Source organism: Blennius ocellaris (genome assembly GCF_963422515.1).
Source record: "Blennius ocellaris genome assembly, chromosome: 16".
NCBI lineage: Eukaryota > Metazoa > Chordata > Actinopteri > Blenniiformes > Blenniidae > Blennius > Blennius ocellaris.
The window spans coordinates 19806462-19830561 of record NC_137665.1 but is presented as its reverse complement, the minus strand read 5'-3'; the positions used below and the strand labels follow the sequence as shown (position 1 = coordinate 19830561).

Genomic DNA, 24100 nt, shown 5'->3' with positions numbered 1-24100 from the left:
GGATTAAATCTGGTTTATATTGTGGATTAAATCTGTTTTATATTGTGGATTAATTTAAGGATTAACGCTGGTTTATATTCTGGATTAATTTCAGGATTAACACTGGTTATATTCTGGATTAACTTCAGGATAAACCCTGGTTTATATTCTGGATTAACACTGGTTTATATTCTGGATTAATTTCAGGATTAACGCTGGTTTATATTCTGGATTAACATTGGTTTATATTCTAGATTAACGCTGTTTATATTCTGGATTAATTTCAGGATTAACTCTGGTTTACATTCTGGATTAAATTCAGGATTAACTCTGGTTTATATTCTGGATTAACTTCCGTATTAACTCCGGTTTTCTGTCATGGGTTAATTTAAGGATTATCTGCACTCATCTAAACAATCAGATTAATATCATTTAGATACGACTCGGACCAGGACTTTGCAGGCTGCAGTGAAATAAACAATAGCAAATTCAGCAAATTTCCATAAAAAGTATGATTATTTTATTATTTGAATGTACAAAGTGGACAATTTCACACACACACACACACACACACACACACACACACACACACACACACACACACACACACACACACACATATACCTGTATAGATATTCTTGGTTACAAGATGAAAATGTTGAAACATTTTATTTTGAAGGATATGATTTGCATCGTTTATTAAGGAGAAAATAACCAAGAAAGCATGGATTACAAAAGGTTTGCAAAAAGCTTGTAAAATAAGAAAAAGAAAATACACAAAGATTTCATAAAATATAGAACACAAGCAACAGAGTATGAATATAAAATATATAAAAATAAATTGACAAGTACATTAAGACAAGCCAAAAATAGATTATTCTTCCAAAATGTTAATATATAATATGAACGATATCAAAGGGGACATGGGAAATACTAAATTGTGTAGTGGAGAATAAAGAGCCTCACCTGGGAAGAGCCTCACACTGTGGGCGGAGTCTCGGAAGGAAGAGTCTCAATTACATAAACTGCTCTGCAGGGTTTCTCCCTGTGTGATTGGTCAGCTGCTTCATGCTCCGCCCCTTTTATGTGAACGCTTTGATCCTGAAGGGAAAACTCTGGGTTGAACTAGCAAGTTTGTAACCTGCTTTGTGTTAATGCTGATCAGGATCCAGAATGTCAGGGTGAGTTAATCCGGGCAAATTAATCTAGGTGAGTTAATCCAGGTAAATGAATCGAGGTGAGCTAATCCAGCAAAATGAATCAAGGTAAATTAATTCAGGTATGTTAATACAGGTAAATTAATTCAGGTAAATTATTCTAGGTATGTTAATCCACTTAAATTAATCAATGTAAATTAATCCAGGCGAGTTCATCCAGATAAATTAATCCAGGTGAGTTATTCCAGGTCAATTAATCCAAGTGGGTTAATTCAGGTATGTTAATCCAGGTATGTGAATACAGGTAAATTAATCTATATATGTTATTTCAGGTAGATTAATCTTGGTGAGTTCATCTACTTGAATTAATCCATGTACGTTAATCCAGGTAAATTAATCCAGGTGAGCTAATCCAGGAAAATTAATCAAGGTAAATTAATTCAGGTATGTTAATCCAGGTAAATTAATCTAGGTAAATTACTCCTGGTATGTTAATCCACTTAAATTAATTGAGGAAAAATTAATCCAGGCGAGTTCATCCAAGTAAATTAATCCAGGTGAGTTAATCCAGGTCAATTAATCCAAGTGGGTTAATTCAGCTATATTAATCCAGGTGTGTGAATACAGGTAAATTAATCTAGGTATGTTATTCCAGGTAGATTAATCATGGTGAGTTCATCTAGCTGAATTAATCCATGTATATTAATCCAGGTAAATTAATCCAGGAAAATTAACCAAGGTAAATTAATTCAGGTATGTTAATCCAGGTAAATTAATTCAGGTAAATTAATCTGGGTTACTAAAATAATAACCTGTAATCCAGGTTGGCTGTACTGTGGTTTAAACATAAACAGACGTGGTAAAGATGTCTTCAGGAAAGTGTATCTTTATTAATTGATATTGATTAATTTGTACTGAAGGTCTAAACTGTCATTTATAGTTCATCAATCAGAAGTGACGACTCGTAGATCAGAAATGACGACTCATCAATCAGAAGTGACGACTCATCAATCAGAAATGATGACTCGTCAGTCACACAACACAGAATTCACAAAGTGTGAGTGTCCAGAAGGAAAAGAATTACAACCTAACTTCACCAACAACACGACTCAGCACACTGATCAATTATTACTGAAGAAAGAAAGAAAGAAAGAAAGAAAAGGGGGAGCAGATGAGAGGAGTTCTTCATGATGGACAGACATTAATATTCAAACGTTTCTTCCTGTTAAATCGTTTTTTCTTTCCTCGACTCGATTTGTTGCTTTTGTTCACTAAAATTACTTTGTGTTGCTTGACAATAAATCAATAAATCAGTAAATCAATAAATAAACAGAGTTGAATCTCTCGTTGCACAACACTTTCCTTTGGTTTCTTTCTGTTGCAGTTTCACTTCAGTTCAGTCACTTGAAGCAGCTCAGGATCCTGCGTCCTGATTGGTCGACTCACCATCACACTCACCTGCAGCCCAGAAGACCAATCAGCAGGAGGCAGGTGGAGGTCGGGTGGAGGTCGGGTGTCAGCAGCCTCACAACAGTTCAATAAAACAAGCGAAGCAGACATATTGATCTCCATCACGTAATCACACAGCCGTCAGCCTGGTTTGCCCCTTCAGGAGCGGCTCCACCCACGAGGGCCTCAACCCACCAGGAGCTCCATCAAGACAGACCTCTTCATGATGACAAATCAATGAGTCCCTCCTGGGGGCGGAGCTCTGAGCATAGGGCGGAGCTCTGAGTGCAGGGTGGAGCTCTGAGCATAGGGCGGAGCTCTGAGCACAGGGTGAAGGCGATGGAGGCTCAGCAGGATGCTTCCGTGTTCAGAGGTGCTCCTTTCACTGGTCACTTCACTTCCTGCGGGAGCAAAGTGCATCACACAACGGACTCCCGCACGCTGTCGTCCAGCAGAAACATGGCGGCGCCGGGCGGAGGAGCGGCTTCCTGCTCACTGTCGTCCAGCAGAGACGTGGCGGCGCCGGGCGGAGGCGCGGCGTGGAGGAGGAGTTCACTCTGGAGCTCCACCCGGGCGGGCCGCTCCGGCTCGCCGTACAGCTGACCGAGGCGCTGGCACAGCAGCCCTTCCGTCTCCGGTGGCGGCTGCTCGTCCCGCCGTCCATCCGTCCTCTGGCGGTGTTTGTAGGACGCCAGTTTGACAGTCCGCTGCAGGAGGTGCTTCCTGAACGCTCGCTGAATCACCGTCGCCGCGACCTCTTCCTGTTTCCTGCGCAAGGTGCTGCTGATTGGTTCATACGAGACCTACAGGTGGAGACGTTCACGTTTTCTGAGATTCGTTGATTTAGGTTTATGACCTGCAAGGTTAGCAAGTAATGCTAACGCCAGAAAACACTTGATCGCAGTGACTCAGCGGCTAGTTAGCAGCAAGTACATGACTAGTTTGTAGCTAGTTAGGAACTAGTTAGCAAGTAGTTCATGACTAGTTTGTAGCTAGTTAGGGACCAGTTAGAGACTAGTTAGTGACCAGTTAGCTGCTAGTTAGTGACAAGGTACCAATTAGTTAATAACTCATTAGCAACTAGCAGCTAGTTACCAACTAGTTAGTGACTAGTTAGCAGCTAGTTTGCATCTAGTAAACAACTAGTTTGTAGCTAGTTAGGGACTAGTTGGGAAGTAGTTTGTAGCTAGTTAGCAAGGAGTTAGTGACAAGTTAGCAACTAGTTAGTGGCTAGTTGGTGATTGTGAACAGCCAGTTAGTGACTCAGAGCTCATAATGACTAGTTAGTGACTAATTAGAATCTAGTTAGTGACTAGTTAGCAGCTAGTTAGCAACGACTTTATTACTAGCTAGCAGTGAGATAATGACAAGTTAGCAGCTAGTTAGTGACAAGTTAGCAACCAGCATCTAGTTGTCTACTCATTAGTGACCAGTTACTAGCGAGTTAGTGACTAGTTAGGGAGTAATTTTTGACTAGTTAGTAGCTAGTTATCAGTTAGTTAGCAACTGCTCACAGCGAGTTAGCGGTTGTGATGCAAACACATGGAAATGATTGATGTTGGCCAATCAGAGCTCTGCCTTCAAACAAATGAAAGCAGGTAGAAACTCTGGTAAAGAGGACTTTCTAACAATGGACCCCATGTAGGGACAGATTTAACTGTTAACACAGGACCACAGGTCCCAAGAGACAGACAAGTCTTCCCGGTAAATTTCAAGCTGAGCAACATGAAACACTAAAACCTCCAAAATATTTTTTTTTTGCCAACGTTGACCATCTTGACCCCTTTTTCACAATGTCGGTGCCTAAAGTTGTTATCATGTTGTGGCTAAAATGATGATGGCGGCGTTACCTTGGACGGGTTGTTGGCCATGAACTTCTCCTCCATGCTGGCTTTCAGAGCGTCCATCTCTCCTGAATCCCCCAACACCTGCACAAGGACCAGACCAGGTCAGATGGTGACGGTTGGATGGAGTGTGACAGGTGGGTTAAGGCGAGTTACCTGAGCAGGTGAGTTAGCTGAGCAGGTGAGTTACCTGAGCAGTGAGTGCCAGCAGGATGTCCAGGCAGTGGATCTTGTCTCCAGGAACCAGAGGAAGGTCCATGTGGATCAGTTTGATGGTGTTTGGTTTAGGGATCCTCAGAGGATCTCGCAGAGTGTCGCAGAAATGAGACAGCTCGCTGTGGAGCAACAAGATGCTGGTTACTGTTACTGTCACCTGTCCTGGATTATCTCACCGATCCTGGATCATCTCACCTATCCTGGATTATCTCACCTGTATTGGACTATCTAACCTGCCCTGGTTTATTTTCACCTGTCCTGGATTATCTCATCTGCCCTGAATGATCTCACCTGTACTTCACCTGCCCTGGATTATCTCACCTGTACTGAATTATCTCACTTGCTCTGGACTGTCTCACCTGCCCTGGTTTATTTTCACCTGTCCTGGACTATCGCACCTGTATTGGACTATCTCACCTGTCCTGGGCTATCTCATCTGTCCTGGATTATCTCACTTGCTCTGGACTATCTCACCCATCCTGGATTATCTCACCTGTCCTGCACTGTCTCACCTGTACTGAATTATCTCACCTGTACTGGATGAACTGGGAGGCGTCGGGGTCGAACTTCTCCCAGGTCTCGTAGAACATTTCAAAGTCGTCCTCGCACAGCGGGTCGCTGCTCTCCTCCGTGGCCACATTGAAGTTCTCCAGGATGATGGCGATGTACATGTTGACCACCACCAGGAAGCACATGATGATGTAGGTGGTGAAGAAGATGATGCCCATCGCCGGGCTGCCGCAGTTCCCACGCACCGCCGAGCCCGGGTTCTCGGCGTCAGGCTCGCAGTCGGGGGGCGTGTTCATGATGGGGCTGAGCAGGCCGTCCCACCCGGCCGACGTGGTGATCATGAACATGCAGATCATGCTGTTGCCGAAGCTCTCGAAGTTGAACATGTCGTCGATCATCGCCTCCTTCTTCACGTAGGCGAAGTTGGACATGCCGAAGATTGAGAAGATGAACATGATGAGGAAGAGCAGCAGGCCGATGTTGAAGAGGGCGGGCAGCGACATCATCAGGGCGAACAGCAGCGTGCGGATTCCCTTCGCCCCGCGAATCAGACGCAGCACTCGGCCGATACGAGCCAACCGGATCACACGGAAGAGCGTGGGTGAGACAAAGTACTTCTCGATGATGTCAGCAAGGAGCAGACCTGACGAGGAGAAGACGAGCAGTGTTAACAGTCAAAAGTCCAAACTGTCCAGAGTCCCAACTGTCCAGAGTCCCAACTGTCCGGAGTCCCAACTGTCCGGAGTCCAAACAGCCCACAATCGGTACAGTCCAGTCCAAAATGTCCAGAGTCCAAGCTGTCCAGATTTCAAATTATCCAGAGGCCAAACTGTCTAGTCTGAACAGTTTAGAGTCCAAACTGTCACGAGTCCAAAATGCCCACGATCGCTACAATCCAAACTGTCCATAGTCCAAACAGTCCACAATCAGTACAGTCCAGTTCAAACTGTCCAGAGTTCAAACTGTCCAAAGGCGAAATTGTCTAGTCCGAACAGTTTAGAGTATAAACTGTCCCTTTCCAAACAGTCCAGAGTCCAAAATGTCCAGTGTCCAAACTGTTCAGAGTCCTCATAGACTTGTCAACAACTTGAACAACTGTCAGCTGAGCGTCCAGACTCACCGACGACGGAGAGGATGACGACCACGAAGTCAAAGATGTTCCAGCCCACAGCGAAGTAATGCTGCCGGAGCGCCACCATCTTCAGGATGCACTCTGAGGTAAAGACCACGATGAAGACCACGTTGATCCAGTATAGGACGAAGTCCTTCTCCTGGCTCTGCTCGTCCGTCTCCACCATCATGGTCACCATGTTGAGGCAGATCAGCACCATGATGAAGATGTCGAACACCTGAGTGGTCACCAGGTCAAAGACCAGCGCCTGGAACCGGTTCTAGACGGACCAGAGACCGGGGGAGATGCCCAGAGACAGTTACTTTTTAGAACCTGTGGAACCTGCCAGAGCGTTGCTCTGCAGTCGTCTCCAAGTTAGAAGCGTCACTCTGCATTCTCTCAGACGCTCTACATTGGTTACAGACCCTCTACGTTGGCTACAGACACTCTGCGTTGGCCACAGATGCTCTACACTGACTACAGACACTCTACGCTGATTACATACGCTCTACGCTGGCTACAGACGCTCTATGCTGACTACAGACGTTCTATGCTAGCTCCAGTTGCTCTACGCTGGCTACAGACACTCTCCGTTGGCTCCAGACGCTCTGCGCTGGGTGGTCGGTGCTCACCTCGGGGCGGGGAACAGGTTTCTGGGGTTTCTTGGAGCCGAGCTTCTTCATGGCGTTGTAGTACTTCTTCTGCTCCTCCGTCATGAAGATGTCGGTTCCTCCGAGGTGGAAACAAGAAACCAGAACAGTGAGAATCACGTCGACCGGAGACGTCAACCGGAGACGAGCTGGTGTGAGAGGAGAAACTTATCTTGGCCTTCTGCTGGTTGAAGTTGTCGATGATGACTCCGATGAAGAGGTTGAGGGTGAAGAAGGAGCCGAAGATGATGAAGCAGACGAAGTACAGGTACATGTACAGGTTCTCCTCATACATCGGCTGGGACTCCACCTGCACCCGCAGTAACCATGGCAACCAGACCGTCAGACTGTGACCGGGTCTGTTTTGAGTACCCAGACACTTCAGGCAGTACCAGGAATACTGCTCATACTGAGTACAGACCCTTCAGGGTCTTTAAGCCACACAATACACCCTCAACAATACACACACACACACACACACACACACACACACACACACACACACACACACACACACACACACACACACACACACACACACACACACACACATCCAAACAGGCATGAACACACATATCTCAAAACACACAAATCAAACTAAAGCGTAAGTAATGATCGTACTGTTGCTGCTGCTGGTTCACGCCATGTGTGTGTGTGTGTGTGTGTGTGTGTGTGTGTGTGTGTGTGTGTGTGTGTGTGTGTGTGTGTCTGTGTGTGTGTGTCTGTGTGTGCAGCCTGGGGCGACGTGAAAGCATTTCAGTATTTGTGTATCAGAGTCAGTATGAGTATTTGTGTGAGTATTTCAGCAGTACTGACGTCTCTGGAGTCCACGGCAGCGTACATTATGTCCATCCAACCTTTAAATGTTGCCTAGAAGAAGAAGAAGAAGAAGAAGAAGAATCATACTGCTTCCACAATTGATCATCGGTAGCAGCCACACACGTGGGGTGGGGGGGGGGCTGGGTTGGGTACCAGTACCAGGTGGGATTAGAACCCAAGACCTTCTGGCTGTGAGACGAGAGCACATGCCAGAAGTTATGGTACTGCCGGTAATACTGGTACTCTGGTACTACCGGTACTTTGGTTAAAATTAGATTTCATGTCTGAAGCCACGGTTCCACCGCCTGTTTGATGGAACGAGACGGTTCAGGTTTTTGTTGTATAAAGTTGTGTAAAGTTGTATAAAGTTGTGTAAAGTTGTGTGAAGTTATGGATGGTACCTTAAGTACCACAACCACCTCTCAATAACAGGAGGGGAGGAGCTCCAGCTGGACGCTGTTGTTCACAATGAGAATGTTTTCACTGTGTCACTGAGAACGGAGGCTCACGACTGAAGCTCCGCCTCCTGAGCTGAAGCTCCGCCTCCTGGCACATTCCCATATCGCATACAGCCCCGCCCACATTTTATCGTATTGGGTACCCACTGAGTCTGAGTTCCACCCCCAGTCACTTATTACTGTAGTGCTATGGATACTCTGGATACTCTGGGTACTTTGGACTACCGGCATTCTAAGCAGAGTACTCACCACCTGCTGTAGCGACAGGTACTGTGGCGTACTGGTATTCACTGGTACTCACCACCTGCAGTAGCGACAGGTATCCCATGCCCACGTTGTCGTAGTTGACCTTGGTGTTGGTCCAGCGGACGGCGGAGGCGTTGGACGCCATCAGGGCGAGACACTCTGTCTTGTTGTCCACCTGCTGGGGGTCGAAGGCCTCGGCCGCCGTCACGTTGTAGCAGAAGAAGAACTTCCCGGCGAACAGGTTGACGCCCATGATGGAGAAGATCAGCCAGAAGATCAGACACACCAGCAGCACGTTGAAGATGGAGGGGATCGCCCCCACCAGCGCGTTCACCACCACCTGCAGGACAGGGGGCGGAGCAGGGGGAAGAGCTGACGGAGACGTGGACCTCTGGGGCCCTATAGACTCAATATAAGCCTGAAAACATTCACATCTTTGCCATCTGTCTCGTTCAGGTGTCTGTCCCTCTCAGGTGTCTGTCCCTCTCAGGTGTCTGTCCCTCTCGGGTGTCTGTCTCTCTCAGGTGTCGCTCTCAAGTGTCTGTCTCTCAGGTGTCGCTCTCAGATACCTGTCTCTCTCAGGTGTCTGTCCCTTTCAGGTGTCTGTCTCTCTCATGTGTCTGTCTCTCTCAGGTGTCTGTCCCTCTCAGGTGTCTGTCCCTCTCAAGTGTCTGTCTCTCTCATGTCTGTCTCTCTCGGGTGTCTGTCCCTTTCATGTGTCTGTCCCTTTCAGATGCCTGTCTCTCTCAGGTGTCTGTCCCTCTCAGGTGTCCCGCTCAGGTGCCTGTCTCTCTCAGGTGTCTGTCTCTCTCAAGTGTCTATCTCTCTCAGGTGCCTGTCTCTCTCAGGTGTCTCTCTCAGGTTCCTGTCTCACCCTCATGCCCTCGAAGCGAGACAGGGCCCTCAGTGGTCGTAGAGCTCGCAGTGTCCTGAGCGACTTGATGGCGCCAAGCTCCGAGTATCCCAGGATGTTAGCGGTCAGCGACACCAGAGACACCTGGAACACACACCTGCTGATGACATCACACCTTCCCCTGATGACATCACACCTTCCCCCAATGAGATCATCCCCTCCCCACTACACTCTCGACCGATTACACCACACCCTCCCTGATGACATCACACCCTCTCCTGCTCTGATCATCAAATCAGAGCAGCCTGAGTGAGTGTGAGTGAGTGAGTGAGAGCATGAGTGAGTGAGTGAGTGAGTGAGTGAGAGCATGAGTGAGTGAGTGAGAGCATGAGTGAGTGAGTGAGTGAGTGAGTGAGTGAGTGAGTGAGTGAGTGAGTGAGTGAGTGAGTGAGAGCATGAGTGAGTGAGTGAGTGAGTGAGTGAGTGAGTGAGTGAGTGAGTGAGTGAGTGAGAGCATGAGTGAGACCATGAGTGAGTGAGTGAGTGAGTGAGTGAGTGAGAGCATGAGTGAGTGAATGCGTGAGCCTGAGTGAGTGTGAGTGAGTGAGTGAGTGAGTGAGTGAGTGAGTGAGTGAGTGAGTGAGTGAGTGAGTGAGAGTGTGAGTGAGAGAGTGAGTGAGTCATACGTCCACGATGAGGAAGTCCAGCCAGCACCAGGCGTTGGTGAAGTAGGTGGTGAAGCCGTAGGCGACCCACTTCAGCATCATCTCCACGACGAAGATGAAGGTGAAAACCTGGTCGGCATATTCCAGAATCACCTTGATCACCCGGCGCTGCTCCAGGTAGATGTCCTCGAAGGCCTGCACACACACACACACACACACATACACACACACACATAATGGGATCAGTGTGATCAGCAGCAGGTCAAAACAACATCAACAGTGAGGAAGAGGAGTTCAGAGTGAGGAAGAGGACTTCAGAGGGAGGAAGAGGAGTGAAGAAGAGGAGTTCAGAGTGAGGAAGAGGAGCAGGGTACCAGCGCCCCGCTGCTCATCAGGATCATGAAGATGATGAAGGTCTCGAAGTAGTTGTGCTCCACGATGAAGAAACAGGTTCTCCTGAGGTTAGACCAGGACTTTCCTCTGGCCCCGGTCAAGTCCAGGCCCAGGTCCAGACAGGGACACCTCCTGTAGCACTCTGACACACACATTAAGTATCAGTGTGAGTGTGTGTGTGTGTGTGTGTGTGTGTGTGTGTGTGTGTGTGTGTGTGTGTGTGTGTGTGTGTGTGTGTGTGTGTGTGTGTGTGTGTGTGTGTGTGTGTGTGTGTACTCTCTGTGAAGCAGTCTGCCGGTGTGTTTTTATCTTCATCATCGTCTTCATCGTTGTCGTGGTTGTCTGGAGCTTTCTGGATGGTGCTGCAGACTGACGAGTTGTCGTCCTGAATGGAGACCACACAATGAGACAACCATGAGACAAACTAAACTATGACACCATGAGACAAACACAAAGAAACAAATGACACAATGAGACAAACATGATGAGACCAATGACACAAACACAGTGAGACAAACAAAACTATTGCATGATGATACAAACACGATGAGACAAATGACACAATGAGACAAATACGATGAGACAAACAAAACTATGACACGATAAGAAAAACACGATGAGACAGATGACACAATGAGACAAACATGATGAGACAAACAAAACTGACATGATGAGACAAACACAATGAGACAATGAGACAAACACGATGAGACACATGATACAATGAAGCAAACACCATGATGACAAGATGAAACAAACAACATGATGAGACAAACAACACAATGACATGAGAAAAATGACACGATGAGACAAACGACACGATGACACAATGAGACAAACAACATGATGAGACAAACAACACGATGAGACAAACAACACGATGACACCATGTGATAAATGAGACAGACTCTGCCAAAGAAGAGAAACAGCAGCAGGCAGAGCAACATTTACTTTGGAGTGTTTCACTCCATCTCCCTCCTCCTCTTCCTCATCTTCCTCCTCCTCTTCCTCATCTTCCTCCTCATCTTCCTCATCTTCCTCCTCCTCGGACTCTGATTGGGCGATCGGGACTCTCAGACAGGAAATGTTCTTGTAGTTGCTGCTCAGGTTGACGTCGTTACTTTGGAGCTCTGGGTTCTGTGATGCTGATTGGTGGGAGGCCACAGAGGTCACAGGGGTCAAAGGTAGCGCCTCCTCCTTCTCCAGGTCCTGGTGTGGACCAGTCGCTGGAATCATCAACAGACAAACATTTTCCAGAACAAGTTTCCTGGAATGATAAACTGCCAGTGGTGTGCAGTCAGGGCCAGCACCGTCAAAAATTACTTTTTATTTTTATTTTCTAATAATTAAAAAGTGATTCTGAAATCTGTGTTTGGAATCAATTAGTGACTGTAGCAACTTTATCCAGAAGACGACTGGTTCTAGTGTGTGGAGCTCAAATCTCCTATGTCCTTCAAACGCATCACAGCTCCTTTCCTCTGCTGGGACCAGCAGTAGCTTCATTGCTAACCTCTGATGGAAGCTGGACCTATTGGCTTAAAATGTTGAGTGACAGGATCATCAGCCAATCAAGCTCCAGAACATGTTTACTCTTCAGCACTAGCTATGGCGATGCTGCTCAGTGGCTTGATGTGTTGTGTTTGTTGATCAGCTGTCATGTTGTTGTGGATCAAGCACTGATGCATAACAGTGGCCTTCCACTGGATTCTGATTGTATTTCTACTGTTGTACACAATGTGCGGCTGTTCCATTGGCTGTATCGGCTACAATACTTTATTTAGAGGGGGGGTTGCATTTTGTTACTGCTGGCCCTGACTGAAACACCACTGTACACTACTGCAAACTACTGAAGTCTGGTCCCACCAGTCTCGTCCAGGTCCGGGTTCTGGGCCGGGTCCAGACCAGTCTTCTTCCCCAGGATAGACCACACGTGTTCCAGGATCCTGGTCTTGATCCAGGCCCCAGCCCTGCTGATCCGGTTCATGGCGATTTGCAAGTTGTTCTCTCCTTCTTCCTCTGGCGCCGCCAGGTTCTCTCCACTGAAGGAGCTCAGGAGCAGCGCCAGGAACAGGTTCAGGACCTGGAACACACCAGGAACAGGTTCAGGACCTGTAACGCACCAGGAAGTCTACAGACAGGAAGTCTATGGACTGGAAGTCCGCAGACAGGATGTCCACAGACAGGAAGTCCGCAGACAGGAAGTTTTCAGACAGTAACATCCTTTCACATGACTGTCAGTGCTGCAGGAGTCAGTTAAGTAATGAGGACGAGGACGACCTGGACAAAGGTCTTTGTGTGTTTGGCTCTGCTCAAGGGTCACTGGAAGGACCGTTTGCTGATTGGATGATTGAACTCCAAGTGCAACATGGGTACATCCAAATGGTCCTTCCTATTTACTTTCCTATCTACTTTTCCTTAAGGTGTTTAAGTAGAGAGATTTGAGATTATATCAGCGGTTAAAGGAAAGTGTTGTGAAAGTGTGCGTCTTTAGTTGTCCATTTTCAGAAATCCATAGATTTTTCACCACGGCTGACATCACTAACCTGCGCCGCCATCAGATTATTATCGTGACTTCATTAAGGAAAAGTAGATAGGAAAGGAGAAAGGAGGGACTATTCGGATGTACCCTTGAGCCAAGAGGAACATTCTTCTTATACAGTGTCCTGGGCCAAGAGGAACATTCTCCTTATACAGTGTCCTGGGCCAAGAGGAACGTTCTCCTTATACAGTGTCCTGGGCCAAGAGGAACATTCTACTTATACAGTGTCCTGGGCCAAGAGGAACATTCTCCTTATACAGTGTCCTGGGCCAAGAGGAACATTCTCCTTATACAGTGTCCTGGGCCAAGAGGAACATTCTACTTATACAGTGTCCTGGGCCAAGAGGAACATTCTACTTATACAGTGTCCTGGGCCAAGAGGAACATTCTACTTATACAGTGTCCTGGGCCAAGAGGAACATTCTCCTTATACAGTGTCCTTGGCCAGTGTCCTACTTATTGTGGTTCTTCACCCACATGACAAAGTGACGTCAAGAGTCATTGCGCTGCCATATTGGATGTCGGCAGTGACTGTAAACACAATGAATCACAGTAAACACAAACAGCAGTTAGTACAGTGCTCAATGAATGTTTCAGCCACACGGTGGCGCTGTCCACAGCTGGGAGACGTCAGGACGGAGAAAGGAAGCAGACACATGAGGGTAAATAAAGTGACGGTCGGGGAGCGATGAGCCTTATCTGTTCCTCCAGGGACGTTTTGTGACGTTGTGCAGTGAGATCTGGACGTTAGTCCCCCTGAGGGACAATCACCGTCTCTGCTACTGTGCTGCTCATTGCTGGTGGTGGACATTCACTGGTATGGTGGACATGCAGTGGACATTTAGTGGTATGGTGGACACCCAGTGGACATCTACTGGTATGATGGGCATGCAGTGGACATTTAGTGGTATGGTGGACATGCAGTGGACATACAGTGGACATTTAGTGGTATGGTAGACATGCAGCTGACATTTAGTGGTATAGTGGACATGTAGTGAAAATGCAGTGGACATTTAGTGGTATGATGGACATGTCGTGAACATGCAGTGGACATTTAGTGGTATGTTGGGCATGCAGTGGACATTTAGTAGTATGGTGGAGATGCAGTGGACATACAGTGGACATTTACTGGTATGGTGGACATGCAGTGGACATACAGTGAACATTTAGTGGTATGATGGACATGCAGTGGACATTTAGTGGTATGGTGGACATGCAGTGGGCATTTAGTGGAAATGTATCGGACATGTAGTGGACATTTAGTGGACACTCACCACCAGGTTGCCGATGACCATGACCATCATGAAGACCAGGAGACACATGGTCTGTCCCGCCACCTCCATGCAGTCCCACATGGTCTCGATCCACTCGCCACACAGGATCCTGAAGATGATGAGGAAGGCGTGGAAGAAGTCGGTCATGTGCCAGCGCGGCAGCTGGCAGTCGGCGGCGATGCGGCACACGCAGTCCCTGTAGCTCCGCCCAAACAGCTGCATGCCCACCACGGCGAAGATGAAGACGATGATGGCGAGGACCAGGGTCAGGTTCCCCAGAGCGCCCACCGAGTTCCCGATGATCTTGATCAGCATGTTGAGCGTCGGCCATGACTTGGCCAGTTTGAACACTCGCATCTGGAGAACCAGGGATTACATATTACTACTGGGAGAGCCAGGGATTACATATTACTACTGGGAGAGCCAGGGATTACATATTACTACTGGGAGAGCCAGGGATTGCAGATTACTCCTGGGAGAACCAGGGATTACAGATCAGTACAAGGAGAACTGGGGATTACTGATTACCACCGGGAGAACCAGGGATTACAGATTACTACTGGGAGAGCCAGGGATTACAGATTACTACCAGGAGAATCAGGGATTACAGATCAGTATAGGGAGAACTGGGGATTACAGATTACTACAGGGAGAACCATGGATTACAGATTACTACTGGGAGAATCAGGGATTACAGATTACTACTGGGAAAATCAGGGATTACAGATTACTACAGGGAGAACCAGGGATTACAGATGAGTACAGGGAGAACCAGGGATTACAGATTACTACCAGGAGAACCAGGGATTACAGATTACTACAGGGAGAACCAGGGATTACAGATTAGTACAGGGAAAACCAGGGATTACAGATTACTACTGGGAGAATCAGGGATTACAGATTACTACTGGGAGAACCAGGAATTACAGATTACTACCGGGAGAACAAGGGATTACAGATTACTACTAGGAGAATCAGGGATTACAGATCAGTATAGGGAGAACTGGGGATTACAGATTACTACTAGGATAATCAGTATAGGGAGAACTGGGAATTACAGATTACTACAGGGAGAACCAGGGATTACATATTAGTACAGGGAGAACCAGGGATTACAGATTACTATAGGGATGAGGTATTACAGATTGCAGTGTGGTGAAGTGAGGAAGATGGTGAAGATGAAGGTGGAAATGAAAGTGAAGATGAGGATGAAGGTGAAGGTGGAGATGAGGATGAGGATGAGGATGAGGATGAAGATGAAGGTGGAGATGAGGATGAGGATGAGGATGAGGATGAGGATGAAGAAGAAGATGAAGATGAAGATGAAGATGCACTGACCAGTCTGAAGGAGCGCAGCACCGACAGTCCCTGGACGTTGGCCAGTCCCAGTTCCACCAGACTCATCGTCACGATGATGCTGTCAAAGATGTTCCAGCCCACCTGCAAGCATAGAGCACCTCAGAGCAGAACCTGCAGAACCAGGCCCAGAGCAGGACAACCTGCAGAACCAGGGTCATGATTCAGGGGGGGGTCATGGTTCGGGGGGGTCATGGTTCAGAGGGGGTCATGGTTCGGGGGGGGTCATGGTTCAGAAGGGGGTCATGGTTTGGGGGGGGTCATGGTTCGGGGGGGGTCATGGTTCGGGGGGGGTCATGGTTCGGGGGGGGTCATAGTTCGGGGGGGGTCATGGTTCAGGAGGGGTCATGGTTCAGAGGGGGTCATGGTTCGGGGGGGGTCATGGTTCAGAGGGGGTCATGGTTTGGGGGGGGTCATGGTTCAGAGGGGGTCATGGTTTGGGGGGGGTCATGGTTCAGAGGGGGGTCATGGTTCAGAGGGGGGTCGTGGTTCGGGGGGGGTCGTGGTTCGGGGGGGGTCATGGTCTAACCTGGAAGTAGTAGTACGGGTCCATGGCCAGAAGCTTGAGGATCATTTCAGCTGTAAATATCCCTGTGAAGACCTGAGGAGCAAACAGGAAGTTACTAACAATCAATGCTGATCAATGCATTGATCAGTCCACTGATCAGTCAATAGTCAATATTAAAGAATAATACAATAATATGAAGGAACATTAAAGTAAATATTGAATAATAATAAAATGATATGTACGGAATCAGGGACACATTAAATAAATGATCAACAATGGTTGTAGAGGACAGTTATCCTCAATACTTTGTTGAAAATGGAACAAAAAAGGACAAATGGAAGAAATTGTTTACAGTTTTAACAACTTGTTTGTAAACACTCGACCAACATTCAACCCTGAAGAGACTTTTATTGTATCAGTGACAGGAAGTTGCTCCACGTTCCTCACAGCAGTGGAGGAGAACAAAACACTAGATATTGTAAATAAATCTAAATACCAAACTGTGTACTGAGTGTAATGAAATAGACATGAAAACTGCTAAAGTGGTAATAGAGGGATTTCAGAGCTTCTGGCCCACTGCTGTCATTTGTCATTCCAATCCAGTAAATTTCAAAATAAAATAACAATAGCCAAGGTAAAACTGGAGATAAAGTCCACTTCACTACCTACAGGCCGGTTCCTCGGCTTCCACGGTCCAACTTTGTAGAAACAACAATCATTCACATCGGATCAATTCTCAGACAAACATAAAATAATCAGTTTGCAACGCATGAACCAGAGTTAACCCTAACCCTAAATTAATCCAGAGAGAACCAGAGTTAATCCTGACATTAATCAAGCATAGAAACCAGAGTTAATCCAGAGAGAACAGAGTTAATCCTGACATTAATCTAGAATATAAACCTGAGTTAACCCAGAAGTTAATCCAGAGCGAACCAGAGTTAATTCTGACATTAATCCAGAGAGAACAGGCAATCCTGACATTAATCCAGAACATAAACCAGCACTAATCGAGAAGCTAATCCAGACAGAACCAGAGTTAATCCAGAAGGAACCAGACTTAATCTCGAAGTTAATCCAGAGAGAACCAGAGTTAATCCTGACATTAATCCAGAATATAAACCAGAGTTAATACAGAGGTTAATCCAGAGAGAACCAGAGTTAATCCTGACATTAATCCAGAATATAAACCAGAGTTAATACAGAGAGAACAGAGTTAATCCTGACATTAATCCAGAGAGAACAGAGTTAATCCAGAAGTTAATCCAGAAGGAACCAGAATTGATCCAGAAGTTAATCCAGAGAGAACCAGAGTTAATCCATAGAGAACAGCATTAATCCTGACATTAATCCAGAATATAAACCAGAACTAATCGAGAAATCAATCCAGACAGAACCAGAGTTAATCTAGAAGTTAATCCAGACAGAACCAGAGTTAATCCTGACATTAAACCAGAATGTAAACCAGAACTAATCGAGAAGCTAATCCAGACAGAACCAGAGTTAATCTTGAAGTTAATCCAGAAGGAACCAGAATTAATCTCGAAGTTAATCCAGAGAGAACCAGAGTGGCCCCCCTCGCCCTCTCACCAGGTTGCCGACACCCAGCAGCTCCTCGAAGCTCTGCGTCATGGGGTAGTGCTCCATGGCCATGAACACGGTGTTGAGGACGATGCACACGGTGATTCCGAGGTCGACGAACGGATCCATGACGACGGCGTGGAGCCGCTGCTTCATCCACCGCCAGCAGCCACAGCAGTTCCACTGCAGGACCCGCTGGGCAAAGGTGTACCAGCAGGGGGCGCAGGGCCGCTGCTCCTCCTCCAGCTCTGCACACATCCCCAGTTCAACCAGGAGAGATCACACCACCTCTACCCCCACCCTGCCGCTGACCTCCACCACCCTGCCGCTGACCTCCTCCACCCTGCCGCTGACATCCTCCACCCTGCCGCTGACATCCTGCACCCTGCCGCTGACCTCCACCACCCTGCCGCTGACCTCCTCCACCCTGCCGCTGACATCCTCCACCCTGCCGCTGACATCCTGCACCCTGCCGCTGACCTCCTCCACCCTGCCGCTGACCTCCTCCACCCTGCCGCTGACCTCTTCCACCCTGCCACTGACCTCCTCCACCCTGCCGCTGACCTCCTCCACCCTGCCGCTGACATCCTCCACCCTGCCGCTGACTTCCTCCACCCTGACATCCTCCACCCTGCCGCTGACATCCTGCACCCTGCCGCTGACCTCCTCCACCCTGCCGCTGACCTCTTCCACCCTGCTGCTGACATCCTCCACCCTGACCTCCTCCACCCTGACCTCCACCACCCTGCCGCTGACCTCCTCCACCCTGCCGCTGACATCCTCCACCCTGCCGCTGACCTCCTCCACCCTGCCGCTGACATCTTCAACCCTGCCGCTGACCTCCTCCACCCTGCCGCTGACATCCTCCACCCTGACATCCTGCACCCTGCCACTGACCTCCTCTACTCTGACCTCCTCCACCCTGCCCCTGACCTCCTCCACCCTGACCTCCTCCACCCTGTCCCCAACCTCCTCTTCTCTGCCGCTGACCTCCTCCACCCTGCTCCTCCACCCTGCCGCTGACCTCCTCCACCCAGCCGTGGACCTACTCCACCCTGTCCCTGACCTCCTCCACCCTGCTCCTCCACCATGCCCCTGACCTGGGTAGAATCAGAATGAATGGCTGACGGATGCCTGTACCGTCCTGTGCTGTGGGCTCCTGCTCCTGGTTCTTCATGTCTCCGCCCTGTTTCTCACGGAGGGCCGCCCTGCAGGCCGCCTGCTGTAATGACAGAGTGTGGAGGTGAGGTGAGGTGAGGTGAGGCGAAGGTGGAGATGAGGTGAGGGTGGAAGTGAGACTGAGTGCCAGCGGACCTCCTCCTCCCTCTTCCGCAGCACCTCCAGGACGGCGGCGTACTCCTCCTCCTTCTGCCTGGCCTCCGCCTGCGTGGCCTCGTTCTGCTCGGCGTAGGCCATGGCCACCACCGCCAGGATCAGGTTGATCAGGTAGAAGGAGCCCAGGAAGATCACCACCACGAAGAACACCATGTAGGTCTTACCCGCCGCACGCAGGGTCTTCCGGGGTTGGGGGGGGGGACAGACATGTGAGGCAGACGGATAAGGCAGACACGTGAGACAGACAGGTGAGATGGGGACAGACTGACCAGCTGGAACAGGTTTTCCCAGAAGTCCTGAGTCATCAGTCTGAACAGAGCCAGGAAGGCCCAACCGAAGGAGTCGTAGCTCGTGTAGCCGTAGTTCGGATTCCTGCCGGCTTTGAGACAGGTGAAGCCCTCTGGACAGACCCTGAACACATCATCATCTTCATCATCATCTTCATCATCTCCATCATCATCATTATCATCACCATCATCGTCACTAACAGCAGTACCGGTTGGAGTGTAACCACTAGTACTGAGAGTCATGTAACTAGTAGGAGTAATGGTAGTAGGGTAGCCAGTAGGAGAACTTGGGGTAGTGTAACTAGTGGTAGGACTGGTAGTAGTGCATCTAGTAGCAGTATCGGTGGTAGTGTAACTAACGGCAGCAGTTGTACTTGGAGTGGAATAGATACAGTAGGACATGTGGACGAACCCGGCGTCGGAACTGTTTCCACAGAGCAGCGCGTCCAGCTGACCTGGGACATAGTAGTAGTTATCTGGAAGAGACAGACCAGGAGTTACAGGGACAGACAGACCGACAGAGAGACAGTAACGGACAGACAGACACCTGGAATACCTGGATTGTTGATGTAGTCGTAGTAATCGAAGCTTCCGGTGTCGTTGCTTTGGGTGCCGTTGCTTTGGGTGCCGTTGCTTTGGGTGCCGTTGCTCTGGAAACCATCAGCTGTGAGGTTGCCAAACGAAGGTGGGGTGAGGACACACTTCTGTCGCAGGTTCCCCATGAAGAGTTGTAGACCAATGAGAGCGAAGACGCTGAGGCAGAAGACGGTCAGGATCATGACGTCACTGAGCTTCTTCACCGATTGGATGAGAGCTCCGACAATCGTCTTCAGACCTGCAGCCAATCAGGAGCAGCCAATCAGGAGCAGCCAATCAGGAGCAGACTGTAACAACCTGGCCTGAGAATGCCCTCAGTGATCTACAGGACTGTTTCCATCACACAGACTGGGGTCTATTTGACTACCAATACCCATGGACGGTGCTGGACCACATAAAGTTCTGTATGGACACTGTGTCTGCGGACAAACACAATCTGGGTTTTTCCAAATCAGATACCGTGGATGACCGGCCAGGTACGCTCCCTCCTCAAGGCCTGCAACACTGCCGTCAGGTCAGGTGACAGAGCTCTGTGCAGCTCGGCTCGAGCTGATCTGAAAAGAGGTGTTGAAAATGCCAACGCGGACCCCATACCTCACCAGCAACAGACCACGGGAGGTGTGGCAGGGGCGACCAAGCATCACGAACTACAGAGGCTGTGATGCATCACCAGGAGACCTGAGTGAGTCGCTAGCAGAGGAGCTCAACAGTTTCTTTGCCCTCTTCGACACACCGCAGTGCCTTCACCCTCATCAGGATTCCCCCCCCCCCCACACACACACACTCACTGTAGAGGAACATGATGTGAGGCGCGTGCTCCTGGCAGTGAAGGCTGCAGGGCCAGACGGAGTACCAGGCAAGGTGCCGAAAGCATGTGCCCACCAGCTGACACGTGTCCTCTGCAGGATCTTCAACCTTGCCCTGGCCCAAGCAGTCGTCCCCACCACCGACAACTAGAGCTCTGCACGCTGCGCTCACACATCTAGAACAACGGCAGAGCTATGCCAGCATGCTCTTTGTGGATTCCAGCTCGGCATTCAACACCATCATCCCGGACATCCCCGTCACCAAACTGGTCAGACAACAACCTGACACTGACTCTGGCAGGAGCCGAAGATGTTTACAAGCGAGGACAATGTTTACAAGCTTCTTCCCCAAAGCTACTGCGTGACGACACTGTGCAATACTTTTTAATGTGTGAAGATTTTAAACCCCCTCTTATGTGTTTTTTTTTTTTAGATATTTATACTTTTTTTATGTGAGTTGCTGATCCTTGCACCGAATAAGAGAGCTTCCAATTTCGTTGTACAATGTTTGTAAAATGACAATTAAAGGCGTTTGATTCTATTCTTCTGCTCTTCAATCAGGAGCAGTCAATCAGGAGCAGCCAATCAGGAGCAGCCAATCAGAGGTGGAGAAGCAAGGACACTGACCCGGTATGACCGTGATGGTTTTCAACGCTCGTAGAACCCTGAACGTCCTCAATGCAGAAACGTTCCCCAAATCCACGAACTCCGTCAGATACCTGCATCATCATCATCATCATCATCATCATCATCATCATCATCATCATCATCATCAGTATCATTAAAAATACTGATTGTAGTGTGTGTGTGTTTACGCCATGCTGATGACCATGAAGTCCAGCCAGTTCCACGGGTCTCTAAGGAAGGTGAAAGATCCGATGCAGAATCCTCGAGACAAAACTTTGACCGTCGCCTCGAACGTATAGATTCCTGTGAACACGTACCTGTGGAGGACACAAGACACGACCTGAGACACAACCTGAGACACGACAGAAGACACAACCTGAGACACGACCTGAGACACAACCTGAGAAATGACCTGAGACACGACCTGAGACACCAGAGGAGACACAACCTGAGATACGACCTGAGACACGACAGAAGACACAACCTGAGACACAACCTGAGACACAACCTGAGACACGACCTGAGACACAACCTGAGAAATGACCTGAGACACAACCTGAGACACCAGAGGAGACACAACCTGAGACACGACAGAAGACACAACCTGAGACACAACCTGAGAAATGACCTGAGACACGACCTGAGACACAACCTGAGACACCAGAGGAGACACAACCTGAGACACGACCTGAGACATGACAGGAGACACAACCTGAGCCAGAACCTGAGACACAAGAGGAGACATAACCTGAGACACGACCTGAGACATGACCTGAGACACGACCTGAGACACAACCTGAGACATGACAGGAGACACAACCTGAGCCAGAACCTGAGATACGAGAGGAGACACAACCTGAGACATGAGAGGAGACACAACCTGAGACATGACCTGAGACACAACCTGAGACATGACCTGAGACACGAGAGGAGACACAACCTGAGACATGATCTGAGACATGACCTGAGACACGACAAGAGACAAGACAGGAGACACGACCTGAGACACAACCTGAGACATGACAAGAGACAAGACAGGAGACACGACCTGAGACACGACCTGAGACACAACCTGAGACATGACCTGAGACACGACCTGAGACATGACCTGAGACACAACCTGAGACACAACCTGAGACATGTCCTGAGACACGACCTGAGACACAACCTGAGACACGACCTGAGACTCTCCTCCCTCCATCCCTTCGTCAAGAACCAGAGGCCTTCTAACAGTGAGGGTTGGATCTCCGGGTTAATCTGGCCGCTGATGAGCAGGACAACCTGATGTAGCCCCGCCCACAATGATGTGGACTACCATGGCCCCGCCCACAATGGTGTGGAGGTCAGTATTACAGAAAGCAGGAAGTGTGGCAAGTTTAGTCAGTGTGTGGCTGATAGAAACAAAGTGACGCTGAAAGAAGTGAAGTTGTGACAAACAGTCACAACGTGTGTGTGTGTGTGTGTGTGTGTGTGTGTGTGTGTGTGTGTGTGTGTGTGTGTGTGTGTGTGTGTGTGTGTGTGTGTGTGTGTGTGTGTGTGTGTGTGTGTGTGCGTGTGTGTGTGTGTGTGTGTGTGCGCGCTCACTCCACAGTCTTGCTCCAGGCCGGGGGGTCACTCATGGTCATGAACACACAGTTGGCTAGAATCGTCACCATAATGAACAAACTGAAGAACGTTTTGCTTTTAAGGAAAATCAGCCTCCAGACCGTCGGTCAACCTGATCGATCGGCTCCTTCATCGTGACTCATTCGTTAGATTGAGCCAACAGTGAAAACATGCAGGACCAGGACTGTGACAGGGCGAAGGATATGAATGGATGAGGATCTTGATGGCGCCGGTCCTCAGAGGGTTGAAGGGACTGAGCAGGAAACACGCCGGGTCAGCGTTAAACCTGTAGATGACGTTCCCTTTGCTGACCACGATGAAGGTCTGCAGAGAGACACACAGTGTTACCATGGCTACCCTGGTTACCCTGGACACCATGGCTACCGTGCTTACAGTGGTTACCAGGTAACCTCGTCACCAAGTAACTTAGTTACCAGGTCATTCAAGTAACTTTGTTACCAACAGTAACTCCCTAAGATTACAAGTACAACTCAGACTACTTCACTGATACAGCTTTGAGTAAAATGAGACAGGCCTTCTGTGATTGATAGAAGGGATCCAGCTCCTCCAATGGCGTGTTGTGAAACTCGGGGGGCGGGTTTCCATAGATAAAGGGGAGGGGCTTCCCTGCCTCCAAGTCACTGGCCGGCCGAGGAAGATCTTCCTCTGGGATCTGCCATCAGAGAGAGAGAGCCAATCAGCATCAAGGTCTGGGGAATACCTCTTCTAAGAGTACAGATTACTAGCTGTCATAGTACAGATTATTAGCTGTCAGAGTACAGATTATTAGGTGTCAGAGTACAGATTACTAGGTATCAGAGTACAGATTACTAGCTGCCAGAGTACAGATTACGAGCTGTCAGAGTACAGATTATTATGTGTCAGGGTACAGATTACTACGTGTCAGAGTACAGATTACTAGCTGCCAGAGTACAGATTACGAGCTGACAGAGTACAGATTATTAGGTGTCAGAGTACAGATTACTAGCTGTCAGAGTACAGATTATTAGGTGTCAGAGTACAGATTACTAGCTGCCAGAGTACAGATTACGAGCTGACAGAGTACAGATTATTAGGTGTCAGAGTACAGATTACTAGCTGTCAGAGTACAGATTATTAGGTGTCAGAGTACAGATTACTAGCTGTCAGAGTACAGATTATTAGGTGTCAGAGTACAGATTACTAGCTGCCAGAGTACAGATTACGAGCTGACAGAGTACAGATTACTAGCTGTC

General features: G+C 48.6%; 1 protein-coding gene across 3 annotated transcripts; it reads right to left on the bottom strand.

The window, feature by feature from the left end:
* Positions 1 to 615: 615 nt before the first annotated feature.
* On the bottom strand, positions 616 to 23185 carry scn4ab (sodium channel, voltage-gated, type IV, alpha, b). Of its 3 annotated transcripts, none has more exons than XM_080511614.1 (28): positions 23072 to 23185; positions 22845 to 22935; positions 21449 to 21577; positions 21261 to 21352; positions 19787 to 20065; positions 19643 to 19706; positions 19213 to 19354; positions 18923 to 19123; positions 18749 to 18830; positions 17618 to 17856; positions 16049 to 16120; positions 15502 to 15603; positions 14164 to 14520; positions 12214 to 12430; positions 11302 to 11576; positions 10627 to 10735; positions 10332 to 10492; positions 9979 to 10152; positions 9314 to 9436; positions 8495 to 8779; positions 7733 to 7786; positions 7089 to 7226; positions 6899 to 7003; positions 6276 to 6546; positions 5177 to 5798; positions 4620 to 4764; positions 4436 to 4513; positions 616 to 3388 (listed from the first exon to the last, which is right to left on the bottom strand). In XM_080511614.1, the coding sequence occupies exons 2-28, from the start codon at positions 22913 to 22915 to the stop codon at positions 3005 to 3007; spliced, it is 4971 nt and encodes a 1656-aa protein (XP_080367740.1). In that variant the 5' UTR covers positions 22916 to 22935; positions 23072 to 23185; the 3' UTR covers positions 616 to 3004. The 3 variants fall into 3 exon arrangements, 2 of the variants coding, with proteins under 2 accessions (XP_080367740.1, XP_080367741.1); XR_013936973.1 differs by having other exon boundaries at positions 3337 to 3388; positions 4586 to 4764; positions 23072 to 23180; XM_080511615.1 differs by lacking the exons at positions 21261 to 21352; positions 21449 to 21577; positions 22845 to 22935; positions 23072 to 23185 and having other exon boundaries at positions 19213 to 19343; positions 19787 to 20016.
* Positions 23186 to 24100: the final 915 nt, after the last annotated feature.